The 12,423-nt window shown below is 59.8% G+C and overlaps 1 protein-coding gene across 2 annotated transcripts in view; it reads left to right on the forward strand.

Moving 5' to 3' along the window:
- Positions 1 to 12,423, forward strand: part of KCNH6 (potassium voltage-gated channel subfamily H member 6) — a 30,946-nt gene that overhangs the window by 16,206 nt on the left and 2,317 nt on the right. For both annotated transcript variants that reach the window (XM_084496171.1, XM_084496172.1), the window contains 9 exons: positions 863 to 1,074; positions 5,366 to 5,794; positions 6,577 to 6,976; positions 7,217 to 7,416; positions 9,116 to 9,368; positions 9,836 to 10,029; positions 10,444 to 10,543; positions 10,818 to 11,105; positions 11,488 to 11,668. In XM_084496171.1, the coding sequence (XP_084352297.1) occupies positions 863 to 1,074; positions 5,366 to 5,794; positions 6,577 to 6,976; positions 7,217 to 7,416; positions 9,116 to 9,368; positions 9,836 to 10,029; positions 10,444 to 10,543; positions 10,818 to 11,105; positions 11,488 to 11,668 (2,257 nt within the window). The remainder of the gene's footprint in view (positions 1 to 862; positions 1,075 to 5,365; positions 5,795 to 6,576; positions 6,977 to 7,216; positions 7,417 to 9,115; positions 9,369 to 9,835; positions 10,030 to 10,443; positions 10,544 to 10,817; positions 11,106 to 11,487; positions 11,669 to 12,423) is intronic.

The raw sequence follows: 12,423 nt of genomic DNA on the forward strand, positions 1-12,423 counted from the left end.
AGCAGGAGGGCACCTTCACGGGGTCTTCGGCACCTCCTGCCCATGACACCTCTTGGGGTGATGTCAGAATGTAGGGGATCGAAGGGGTAAAAAACTGAAAAAGTAACCCAGCCCTGCCCGCAGGAGATGGAGGGGGTGGGACAGACTGGTTGTGGTGTTGGGGATGTTCCCGAACCCCCGGGTGTGTGCACGAGAACCTCTGTGGGTACACGCTGCCATGAGCCAGACCAAGCTGGTGCCTCCAGGACTTCCTCCCTGGTCCTGCACCAGGGTGAGGCAGGGAGGAAAACCAGGTGGGATCCAGCCCCCGCAGCACGGTGACCCCAACCCCACCACAGCTCTTCTTCGGGAGAACTGAGGGAGAAGGAGGTGTCTGGGTGGGGACATTGCCCATCTCCTGGCTCGCTTTGGTGGCCACGAGCCAAGGCGAGTAACTGAGGAGCTGTGTGGGTCATGCTGGAGTATGCAGGGGTGGAGGACGCCCACCTTCCCCTTCATCTGCTATCATACCAGCTCCTGACATCCCTCCCTGGTGGGTCTCATTGGGACCAGTCCCTAACCCACCGCAATCTTCAGGGGTGGCACAACACGTTGGGTGCCTTCGCATTTTGGCATCCCATCCGAGCCCCCTGAAGAAGGTTTAACGGTGAGAAGATGGGTGATGTGCCTGAAAAACAGCCCCCCTCGGGTGTCTTGGGTTGGGCATCCCACGTCAGAAGCCACCCCAAAGAAGCCAAGCCTTTATGGCCTGGTCAGTGCCTTCTGGTGGCACCCCGTGGTGGTCCCACACCGAGGTTAGAGCTCTGCAAATCTGCTCCTGCCCTCGCCACCCTCCTCAACGCTCCTCTCCATCCTGTTTCAGAGGCTTCCCACGTCAAACCCAACCCCCCGAACTCCACCTCGGACTCGGACCTGATGAAGTACCGGACCATCAGCCAGATCCCCCAGTTCACGCTCAACTTCGTGGAGTTCAACCTGGAGAAGCACCGCTCGGGCTCCACCACCGAGATCGAGATCATCGCGCCCCACAAGGTGATGGAGCGCACGCAGAATGTCACCGAGAAGGTCACGCAGGTACGTGGGCACTGAGATGGCACTGGGGTGGTGGCACTGCCACCAGGACGTGGTCACAGCCATTCCAGTGGCTTTGGGAGGAGAGGGCAGCGATACCTGGAGTTTCCACCCTGGGCAGCATCTCAGCATTTGATTTTCATCTTTTCCTCTGAATGTTTTAATATATATATATTTTTTTTCCTGAATCACTTTTTATGGGTAATTTGTGCCCAGAGGGACACGGGCATGATGGTGGCTGTGAAGGGGACACACGCGTGTGCCTGCATGTGCCCGTGGTTCGTTTGCAGGGGAGGCTCTGGCTGTCCCCAGGGCACCGGTGGCCCTCGTGTGCTCAGCTGGGGACCCCACGGATCCCCTGGGAGACAGCAGGTGGCACTGCACTGTCACCGAACCAGGCACACGTGGCACTGCGCTGTCACCAACACGTGTGACGCTGCGCTGTCACTGCAGGGGACACGCATGACGCCGCGCTGTCACCGTGGCGAACACACATGGCATCACCCTGTCACCTCAGGGGACACGTGTGTCCCTGGACTGTCACCACAAGGCAAACACACGGCGCTGCCCTGTCCCCAGAAGGACCGAGCTCCCTGCTGGCCCTGGCCGTGGGACGTGGTGGCACGGGTGTGAGGAGGAACAGGACGCAAAGTGGCGAGGGCTGACCCTGCTGTCACCTGCCCACGGTGTCTGTGACCCACAGCTGCCTGCCCTCCTTCTATGCACAGGAAGGGAATTATTTTTAAATCCCCATGGGGAAATAATGACGTTGGGGCAGCGAGTTAATTAAAAGGCCAGGGAGATGCCGAGCCACAGTGTGAGCAGGGAAAGGGGCATTTTGGTGCACGTGGGAGGTGCTGCTGCATCCCACAGCCCTGGTTAGGATCTGTTACCAGTGGGGAAACTGAGGCACGGGGGAGCCGTGGTGTGCAAAATACATCCAAGGGCACCTCCCACCACTGCTAGGAGCAGCTGAGGGCTAATTTAATGAAAATGCAGCCATCTGAGCCCAAAAAAGCCCCAGGGTTTGGCAGTTTGCTCCTTCAGAGCAGATCTTCCCTTCCAGGAGCTTGGTGCCAGGAAACTTTCCACCTCGTGTCCTCCATGCGGGGCGGAGGGTCTCTCCCCAAACAGCATGGGATGGTTTTTAGGTTTGTTCCCTGTTTTCCCTGCTTTGGCTTGATCCTGTCAGCCCGCACCCCTCTGATCCGGGGGTGACCACAGAGACCTGGGGACCAGCCCTGAAGGCTGCAGCAGGATGGCGAGTGGCCTCCATGTCGGGATGGGATGGGATGGGATGGGACGGGACGGGACGGGACGGGACGGGACGGGACAGACCTCTCCTCCCCATTGCATCTCCCTATGGCTTCAGGGGACCCAAACATCCTGCCCATCCTCACCCCATGCCTCCCACCACGCCACAGCTCCTTGCTCCTGCCCTCTAAATAATTCACAGCGAGGCAGAGACAGAGGTGAGACGTGGCTGACGGCATCTAAAAATACCGGCTGGCAGCAGGGAGAGGCAGTCAGTGGCTGCTCGGGGCAGGCAGGAGGGTCGGTCACAAGTGCAACGAGTGCGCCGGGCTCAGCCTGCGTGGCTGGAGGCGTTCAGGTGCTGTGGGGTCAGCGCCACCAGCTTGGGGTCTTGTTTTGTGGGTGGCACCTCTCCAGGTCCCCAGGGAAGGGGGAAGGATGTGGAGGTGGTCAGGGGGTGATGGGGAAGAGGGGTGGAGGTGCTGAGCGGTGTCAGGATTTGCACCAGAGGGTAAAGAGCAGAGAGGGGGGGAAGGCCAGTGCCTGCCTGCAGCCAGCACCATGGGCCTGATCCTGCCCTGTCCCTTTGCTTGAGGGTCTCCTGGTGGCTCTGGTGTGTCCCCCTCCCCAGCTTGGTGTCCCCCTCCTCATCCCCATCCCCCTGCATGGGGCTACACCTGCTCTGCCCTGAGCCCCACGGGGAGCAAGCAGTGGCCTGGGTCATCCAGGGCCATCAGGGCCCCCCCTCCATCACCCACAGCCCACACGCACCCTGCTCCCTCCTCCCTCCTCCTCCTCCTCCCTCCCACGGCCACCCCTCGCACCCAGCACCAGCACCCTGCACCCCCAGCATGAGCCTGCGGCTGCAGCTGAAGCCGGTAAGTGCAGGGGAAAGGGGACGGGGGAAGGCGCACCCGGTGGAGTCACCATGGGGGACACCCGGCACTGCCACCCTCAGACACCCCCTGAACCACCCAGGCCACTGAGAGGTGCCACCTGCAGCCCTCGGGGACAAGGCTGAAGGCATTCCCTCCCTCTGGGTTGCTTTAGATGCACTTTTGGCGGTTGTTTCTTTTCCCTTTTCTGCCTCAAATCTTTGTGGTTGTCCTTTTTTTATTAATCCCTGCCTGGAAACCAAGGGGGCTCGACCCACTCTTGCTCCAGCTGCAGGAGCCAGGTGCCAGGAGCAGGGGCGCACAGCAGGCATCTGAGCACAGGGAACAACACTCGAGGTGCTCAGATTTGGGACTGGCCTCACCGAGCTGCTCCCAGCCAGGCAGGGCAGGGCAATTTGGCTACAAGGGTGGCAGCATCACCGGCTTTCCCAGACACAAGGCGTAGGAGCCTGTTTGGGGTCTGCAGGACACATCTCAGCTTGGGGACCAAAAATTTCAGCAGCATCACTTTGTCCCCACGGGAACCATTCCCCAAGCCCACCTGGTGCCTCACTCCCCTCCGCAACGATTGCATTTCAGTCACTTTTTCCTATCCCTCCCTCTCCGTCCGCCGGCCACGTCGGCAGCTCCCGCGGCCCCATTGGCGCTCTCGTCCCCACGGGGGCCCCAGCATCGATCGGGTTTGATTAATCCACGCCGGGCTCCCGAATGCCCTTCGCAGCCGCATGCCTCCCGCCCGCCCGGCCGAGCGCGTGCGTGCCTGCGCGGGCGATGCCGCGGCCCCGGTCCTGCGCCCCCCGCGCCGGTCGCTGCGTGGGCGCATGGGGCTGGGGACCCCCATGGGGGACACCCGGACCTCGCCGCGGGTCAGCTGCCACCCAGGGCGCCGGGCAAGCCGCAGGCAGGTAGGAGCTGAGGACGTGGTGGGAAGGGGCTGTGGGGCCGGATCTGTGCAGGGTCACAGCAGCAGGAGCCCTCGGGTAGCCTTGAAGGATCCAGCCCTTCCTCCGGAGCTGTTGGCAGAGTCGTGGTGGTGCCCATCACCACCTCAGGGTATATGGGGCTGCTGGTGGGATGTGGGATCGGCATGGGTCCTACTCTCTCCTCGGGGACAGATATTGCAGGCTGGCACCGAATCGCACCTGTTTTGCTGGGGCCTCCATGCGGGGATGCCCCTTGTTCTCCTCTATGGGTGACACAGGTGGTGGGCACTGTGGGGAGACCCAGGGGACAACAGAGTGTAAAGGACAGGCAGGGAGGATCTGGCTGCCCCCAACTCCAAATAACCCCCTTCATGCCACCGTCTCAGCATCCAAAGTAGGACAGCCCCATCCCTCTCGGTCCCCAAAACCTTGCGTCGTGTCCCCACGGTGGCTTCAGAGCCCACCAGGAGCTGGTGGTGGGCCTGGAGGGGGAAACTGGGACATGGGGGGACTCACCGGTGCTGTGGGATTGTGTCCCCAGGAGGAAAGACAAATCCAGGGCGTGTGACAATGCGGCAGGCTGGCTGTGCGTGTGCAATGGTGTGTGCCCCTCGGTGGTCACAGGTTGTCCCCTCCCTGAGGATGCTCAGATGGGAAATGGGCACTGCCCGAGGCCAGGTTTTGCTGTGGGTGGCCCCAGCTGTCCCCTCTGTCCCAGAGGGACATTGAGAGGAAGGTCCTGCTGTGACCAAGAAAGGCATCACACGAGGCTTGCAGGATGCTTAATGTGCCATCACCCTTGGGGGCACAGCCATGGGACTGCATCTCCAGGCTTGTTGTCCCCTGTGGTGGGGACACCCAGCAGCTCCTGGGCTGGTGGCACTGAGCTGAGGGCACAAGGAGGCATGATAGGAGGCACTGTCCTTCCTGCCAGTGTGGGTCTCAAGGGTGTAAATTGGAAAAATGCCTGCCCCGAGGGTCCTCCAGCCATCAGAGCTGGCCAAGGAGCCAGGCAGACCTTGGTGCCAGCCACAGTGGTCACCTCACCTTGTGGCCTCCTGGTCAGACACACATGAAGGCAACTGAAGTGAAATAGGTGTAGAAACCCCACTGCATGCTCCCTGCTGCCCTACCAGCACAAGGGAAACCCTCACTGGGCTTCCGGCCTTGTCCAACCTCCCTCCTGGTCTCCATGTCCTTCTCATGCCCATCTCCTGGCAGGTGCTGTCCCTGGGGGCCGACGTCCTCCCTGAGTACAAGCTACAGGCACCACGCATCCACCGATGGACCATCCTGCACTACAGTCCCTTCAAGGCCGTGTGGGACTGGCTCATCCTGCTGCTGGTCATCTACACGGCCGTCTTCACCCCGTACTCGGCTGCCTTTCTGCTCAACGAGGAGCAGGTGGAGGAGAAGCACTGGAACTGCAGCTACTCCTGCGACCCGCTCAACATCATCGACCTCATCGTGGACATCATGTTCATCGTGGACATTGTCATCAACTTCCGCACCACCTACGTCAACATCAACGACGAGGTGGTGAGCCACCCTGGCAAGATCGCCATCCACTACTTCAAGGGCTGGTTCCTCATCGACATGGTGGCCGCCATCCCCTTCGACCTGCTCATCTTCCGCTCCGGCTCTGACGAGGTGAGGAGAGGACTCGTGGAGTGACAGGGAGAGGGGTTTAGGGGAGAGAACGAGAAGGGTATGGATGGGTTAATGCAAGCAGTGGGAGGATAGGTTGTACTGGGTCTGGTGGTTTTACTGTACTGGGTCTTCTGCAAGGAGATGGTCAGAGGGATGAGCAAGGATGTTTAACAGGTTTTTATTAAGCAGCTGGAAGCTGGGTTTTTATTTGCAAAGGGTCAGGCAGCCATGCAGACCCTACTATAAGCTAAGATAATGTCCAACTGGACCTGCTCTCCTTGCAGGGGAGACAGCCCAGGGCTCACCCAGCACAGCAGGCCAGGAGCTCAGTTTAGGGACCAGCCTCACACATCGGCAAGGATGAATTTGGGCTTGCATTTCAAGCCAGACTCAAAATGTAGGCAGTGGGATGGGTCTGTTGTTACTGTGCTACCTGGAGGCCCCACCATGGCTCAGAGCCCATGGGATGGGGTGAAAGGCAGTCATTCTGGGATCTACAAAATGTGAGGACCCATCAAGAAACATGAGATTGGCCTTGGCTCCTCTCACTTGCTCGCCTGTGATAATCCCAGGGCTCCTTCCCTGCCCAGTCAGCAGAGGGAGGCCGTCCATTTTGTGGCACGATTCACCTAGCCTCTCTCAGGTGTCACCTCCAGGACAAGTGATTCATGCTCTCAAAGTGCCTTTTTAGCCTTCAAAGCCGGCATGGATAGACTGGAGACACGCCTTTGGCCACATTTATCCCCTGCTTGTCCCTGAGCAGTCTCTGCTCTGCCCCGCAGACCACCACCCTCATCGGCCTCCTGAAGACCGCCCGGCTGCTGCGCCTGGTCCGCGTGGCCCGCAAGCTGGACCGCTACTCCGAGTACGGGGCGGCCGTGCTCTTCCTGCTCATGTGTACCTTCGCCCTCATCGCCCACTGGCTGGCCTGCATCTGGTACGCCATCGGCAACGTGGAGCGGCCCTACATGGAGCACAAGATCGGCTGGCTGGACAACCTGGGCGACCAGATCGGCAAACGCTACAACGACAGTGACCTCTCCTCCGGCCCGTCCATCAAGGATAAATACGTCACTGCCCTCTACTTCACCTTCAGCAGCCTCACCAGCGTGGGCTTCGGCAACGTCTCGCCCAACACCAACTCGGAGAAGATCTTCTCCATCTGCGTCATGCTCATCGGCTGTGAGTGCCTGGCCCTGGCCCTGCCCCGGAGCTTGGAGGGGCTGCTGTGGGTTGATGCGGGGGGACAGCCACCAGGCTGCGGCACGTGAGGTTTTGGAGAGGATCCCCCTCTGCCCGTGCCTCTTGTGCACAGAGGATGAGGGAATAGAAATAGGGGATTTGGGAACCTGCTGCTTGCAGTCTGTGGTGGTTGGGTATGCATCTCCCCATAGCCCCCTGAGTCCTGCCCTCTCGTTGCAGCTCTGATGTACGCCAGCATCTTCGGCAACGTCTCCGCCATCATCCAGCGGCTGTACTCGGGCACGGCCCGCTACCATACGCAGATGCTGCGGGTGAAGGAGTTCATCCGCTTCCACCAGATCCCCAACCCCCTCCGCCAGCGCCTGGAGGAGTATTTCCAGCACGCCTGGTCCTACACCAACGGCATTGACATGAACGCGGTGAGTGCGGCAGGGGGAGGCCCCCGATTCATGCAGCACCTCATCCTGATTCTGGGAGCCCACCCAAACGTGTCCACCTTTTTGATCAGGGTAGAGAGGAGGCAGGAGATTTGGGAGGCTGAAGGGAGTCTGTCAGCCCTCTTTCCCTATTTTTCCCCTTTCTCCTTTTGCCCCCCATCTATCCATCCCTCCATTCCAGGCCCACGATAACATTTCTCGGCTGGAGGGCTGCTTTGGTGCCAGCGAGGAGCTCAGAGCCCCCGTCGGCGCCAAGCGCTTTCAGGACAGTGTCTGCTGGTGCCGCAGAGCCGGGATCGATCCAGCTCCTCTCCACGCTGCCGGTTGCTAAGCAAAGTGCATCCCGCTCTCAGCGGCAGGGAAAGGAGGGCATTTAAATAAACCTCAATCCATTTTAATTAGAGCCCAGAGAGGCAGCTGTTTGTTAGCAAAGGGGGGATCAATGGGGGAGCCACGCTGGAGAGGCGCCGGGGCTCGGAGCCTGGTGGGAAGGCTTGGATGGCACCAAGGCACCGTGGGGTTGCAGGGGGGGCTCAGCCCAGGGTGGTCTCGGGGTGGTCTCGGGGTGGAAGGACTCAGCTCTTGGCCATGGGGTCCTGTGCACAAACGTGCTGGCTCAGCCAGCTGCAAGGCAGAGAGGAATGAGAAGGGGCAAGGCGAGGAGAGAGGTGGCACCTGGTGCTCCCCAACTTTCAGCCCTCACCAGGCTGCTAACCCGCTCGTTCCCAGCTCATCCTCCTTTTTTTTTTCTAAGACTTGATCCTCCTCCATCCTTGAGCACTACCGGGGGACAGATTTGCATTAATTCAACAGCTGCTGCCTCAATAAACTGGGCAGCGCTGGGAGCTTTGCTGCTGGGAGAGCCTGAGGTTATCCCTCTCCCATGGAGGGAACACCCTGAGCTGGACGTCTGTGGCAGTAACTGGAAATGAAGCTACAGCACCCCGCGAAGCTCAGGGCCTGGCACAAATCCCCTGCGATGAGCTGAGCTTGGACGTGCCACCGCTCACACCAGCTCCTGCTGGATGCTGCTAAGACACAATACACTCTGATCAATCATCCCACGTCCTGATCGAAGCGTCCGCCCCCGATTTCCCAGTAGGGAAACTAAGGCATCCTAACCAGGCATCCAAACCAAGGCATCCAGAGCAGGCATTCAAAGCCCTCGGTGGCAGCGACTTTCTCCGTGTCGCGAGTTTTACCTTGATTTCACCTTCAGGTTCAGCTTTTGCTCGAGGAGAGGTGTTTGCCACGGGTATATTCAGCTGTTACTGCACACAACTGGCCTGTGCTGCTCCTTGGCGTTCAGGCAGGTGCTGTTTAATTAGGACAGCACCTCGTTACCAGTTTGCGCTCTCATTCAGCCAAGATCAGTGGGTGGAGAGATGAAAGGGGGATATGCCACCAGTGGGTATAAATAGATTCATTTGGTTATTATTATTATTTATTGCTCAGGAGTGCTTTCATCCCCGGCACAGGTGGTACAAGCCAGGGACAGCAGGCATCCACCAAGGGTGGACGAACATGTCCCCATTGCTCAGAACATGTCCCCAGCTTTGGGATTTGGCTTTTTGGGGGCTCCCCGTTTGGCCACAACATGCAGCACCCCGGGATGGGCAGGACCGTGGCCGTCCTTCCTGGGGACAGCGGTGTGAGGGCATCTCTGCCTCGCTCTCTGCAGGTGCTGAAGGGCTTCCCCGACTGCCTGCAGGCAGACATCTGCCTCCACCTCAACCGCACGCTGCTGCAGAACTGCAAGGCATTCCGAGGGGCCAGCAAAGGCTGCCTGCGAGCCCTGGCCATGAAGTTCAAGACAACCCATGCGCCGCCTGGAGACACCCTGGTGCACTACGGGGACGTCCTCACCACGCTCTACTTCATCTCCCGGGGATCCATTGAGATCCTGAGGGAAGACATTGTGGTGGCCATCCTAGGTGGAGAAGTCCTTCCTTCTGGGAGAGCAAGGGGCGCTGGGCGAGGGGCGAAGGGTGATGGGTGATGGGTGAAGGGCAATGGACAAAAAAATGTGAGGCGATGAGCGATGGACAAAGGGTGGCAGGTGAGGAGCAGTGGGCTTCTCCAAGTCTTGGAGAAGGAGAGGCTGTTCCTCATCATCCAGCTGGTCACCATACCAGTGAACGTAGGATGGAGGATTGCCTGGAAATGCTGGGAAGAGGCCCCAAAGGACTGAAGACAGATAGCAGGGTTCAGCAGTCCCCAGCTCTTACTGCTGGCTTGGTCTCCCCGTCAGTGGTGGTGTCATGGTGTAATCTCCACATCCACAGTCAGGGTCGGGGTTTCTGGGCACCCCCTTGTCCCCAAGCCCCTAAATGAGGTATCCTGGTCTAGCAGAGCTGGGGTGAGCCCCCACCTCTCCCTAACAAGCTGTCTGTTGGCACAGGGAAGAACGACATCTTCGGGGAGCCCATCAGCCTCTATGCCCGCCCAGGGAAGTCGAACGCCGACGTGAGGGCCCTGACCTACTGCGACTTGCACAAGATCCAGAGGGAGGACCTGCTGGAGGTTTTGGACATGTACCCGGCCTTCTCCGACAACTTCTGGAGCAACTTAGAGATCACCTTCAACCTGCGAGATGTGAGTGCCAGGGGTGTCCCAGGGATGGGCCAGTCAATGCCTTCAATTTGGCCAGCGGGAGGGCTGAAGTGAGGACGTCAGCCTGTGCTCCTCGCTCAGTCTCTGAGCTCTCAGGCCACCCCTTAGGGTCCTTTGAGCTCTGCCACCAGCCCAGGAGTTGCTGTGTGGGATGGGGAAGTGAAGAAGGGACAGAGGTGGCTGGAGACCGGGCCTAGAAGGATGGTGGTTGGGCAGTGGCACCTATGGATGGGACCTGGCACCCATAGATGGGACACAGGACCCGTGGATGGACTGTGACACCCATGGATGGACTGTGACACCCACAGATGGGCCCTGGCACCCACAGATGGGCTGCAGAACCCATGGGTGGGCCATGGCACCTTGTCCTGGTGACCAGCCCCTCTTGTCCCTTAGGCAGACAGCGTTCCCCGCACACCGCTCAGCGAGGAGTACGACTGCACCTACCGGCGCGTGCGCCGACGCAAGCACTCCCTTTGCCAGCCCAACAAGCCCGGTGAGTCCCCTGCCTCCCTCGCCGTGCCCCGGCCATCCCCAGCCCCGTGCCCGAAGCACTGGCAGAGCCAGGGAGTGGGATTTGCCATTCAGTCACTGCCCTGGCAGGCACCCCAAAGCGGTGCATCTGTCCCTCTACGTCCCCACACTGACATCCACGCTGCCTTCCCTCCTTCTCCTTAGGATGCCCTGGCCCTACAGGCACCCTAGAGGAGACGGGGGCTGATTTTACCACTGTGCCACCCCCCGAATTAACCTGTTGTGCTGCCCCACAGACCCAGACGCGGGCACCTCTGATGCCGAGCAGTATCACACCTACTCAGAGCTCACCAACCCGCAGGACCCGCTGAGTAAGGACCAGTGGGATGACCTGGGCAGCAGCACCACCCCCTGCTCCCAGACCAGCGACGACGAGGCCAAGCCCAGCAGCCCCACGAAAGCTGAGCCCTTCCCCGCATCCAAAAAGGATGATTTTGCTCTGCCCACGCTCAGCCTCATCACTGCCAACGCCAGCAGCACGGAGGTCAGCAAGCAGGCGGCGGAGAGCAGCCAGTCCTACACAGGTAGCACATCTGCGGCTGGTAGGAGGGTGGAAGAAAGGATGTTAGGAGAAACTCCGGTGCCATGGGGTTTCTCCTAGCACCCAGGGACCCCTCTGGAGCTGTCCCAAGGGGCCAGATCTGTGCTGGGCCACACAGGAGGTAGCAGCTTCCATAAGTGTGGTGGGTGCCACTGTGGTGGACTGCTCATGAGCACCTTGGGTGCCCAGGGTGATGGATCCCCATAAGCACCTCAGCTGCCAGGGTGCTGGACTCTCCCTGAGCACCGTGTATGTCGGGGGGTGGCTTTCCATGAACACGCTGGGTGCTGGGCCCTGGAGCATCTCCATGCCAGGGAGCTGGGGGACGCAAATCAGAGGTGCTGAGGGGTCTCCTCTCCTTCCAGCCACCCCCCTGGACATCCCCAACATGTTCACCTTCTGGGAAGACCGAAGGCCGAACCACCACCCGGAGCCCCTGCAGCACGTCTCCCTGGTGCACAGCTCACGGGACATCCCCCTGCACAGCGACTACAGGCCAGGGCAGATCGAGTCCAGGCTGGAGCTCCTGCAGGCTCAGCTCAGCAGGTGGGCAGGGCACAGGGTTGGAGAGCACCTGGGGAGGGGGAAATCCAGGTCATCACCTTCTCCTGTTCTCCAAGGGTGGCTGCACCAGGCTCTGTGTGCAGCAGATGCCACCTTCTGACCCTCTGGGACTCTGCAGTCCTTGGGGAAGAGGTGGAGGTGATTTGTAAATGCAGCAACTTCTCAACTACAAGTCTCAGCCTGGGCTGCAGCCCAGCACCTCGTCTCTGCCGTCCCATCACGCCTGGCATCCGCTGCTCTGCCACTGCCTCCAGGCTTGATGCAACCACAGACATGAAAACACCCCCAGGCTCACAGCCTGAGCCCTTTGCAGGCCTCCTCTTCCTCTTGCAAAGAGCTGCAAAATTCCTCATGCACATCGTTGCCTTCTAAATAAGAAAAAGGACGAGATTTTTGAATAAAAAGGAAGAGGCTGCACTGGAAACATGGGTTTAAAGGCCCCAGGCAGCACCCACACGAGCAGCCAGCTCTCCCATCCACAGTGCTGCACATGTTAATCTCACTTCACCCCAGTGCCTGTGCACATATTTCGGTGTCTCACCAAGGTGCCAGCCCCAGCAGCAGGAGCCAGACCTCCCATCTGCTCTGATAGCACTACCAGGGCTACTGCCTGCAAGGAGTGCTGTGCCCACGGCTGCCGGTGTTGCTCGTTTCACCTAGGGTTAGGACAAGGCAGAAGGAAGGGGCTTATTCTGCTTTTCCTTTTCCCTCCATTACTCCATTCAGAAAGGTTGGCA

Source organism: Aythya ferina (assembly GCF_964211825.1).
Source record: "Aythya ferina genome assembly, chromosome: 23".
Lineage (NCBI taxonomy): Eukaryota > Metazoa > Chordata > Aves > Anseriformes > Anatidae > Aythya > Aythya ferina.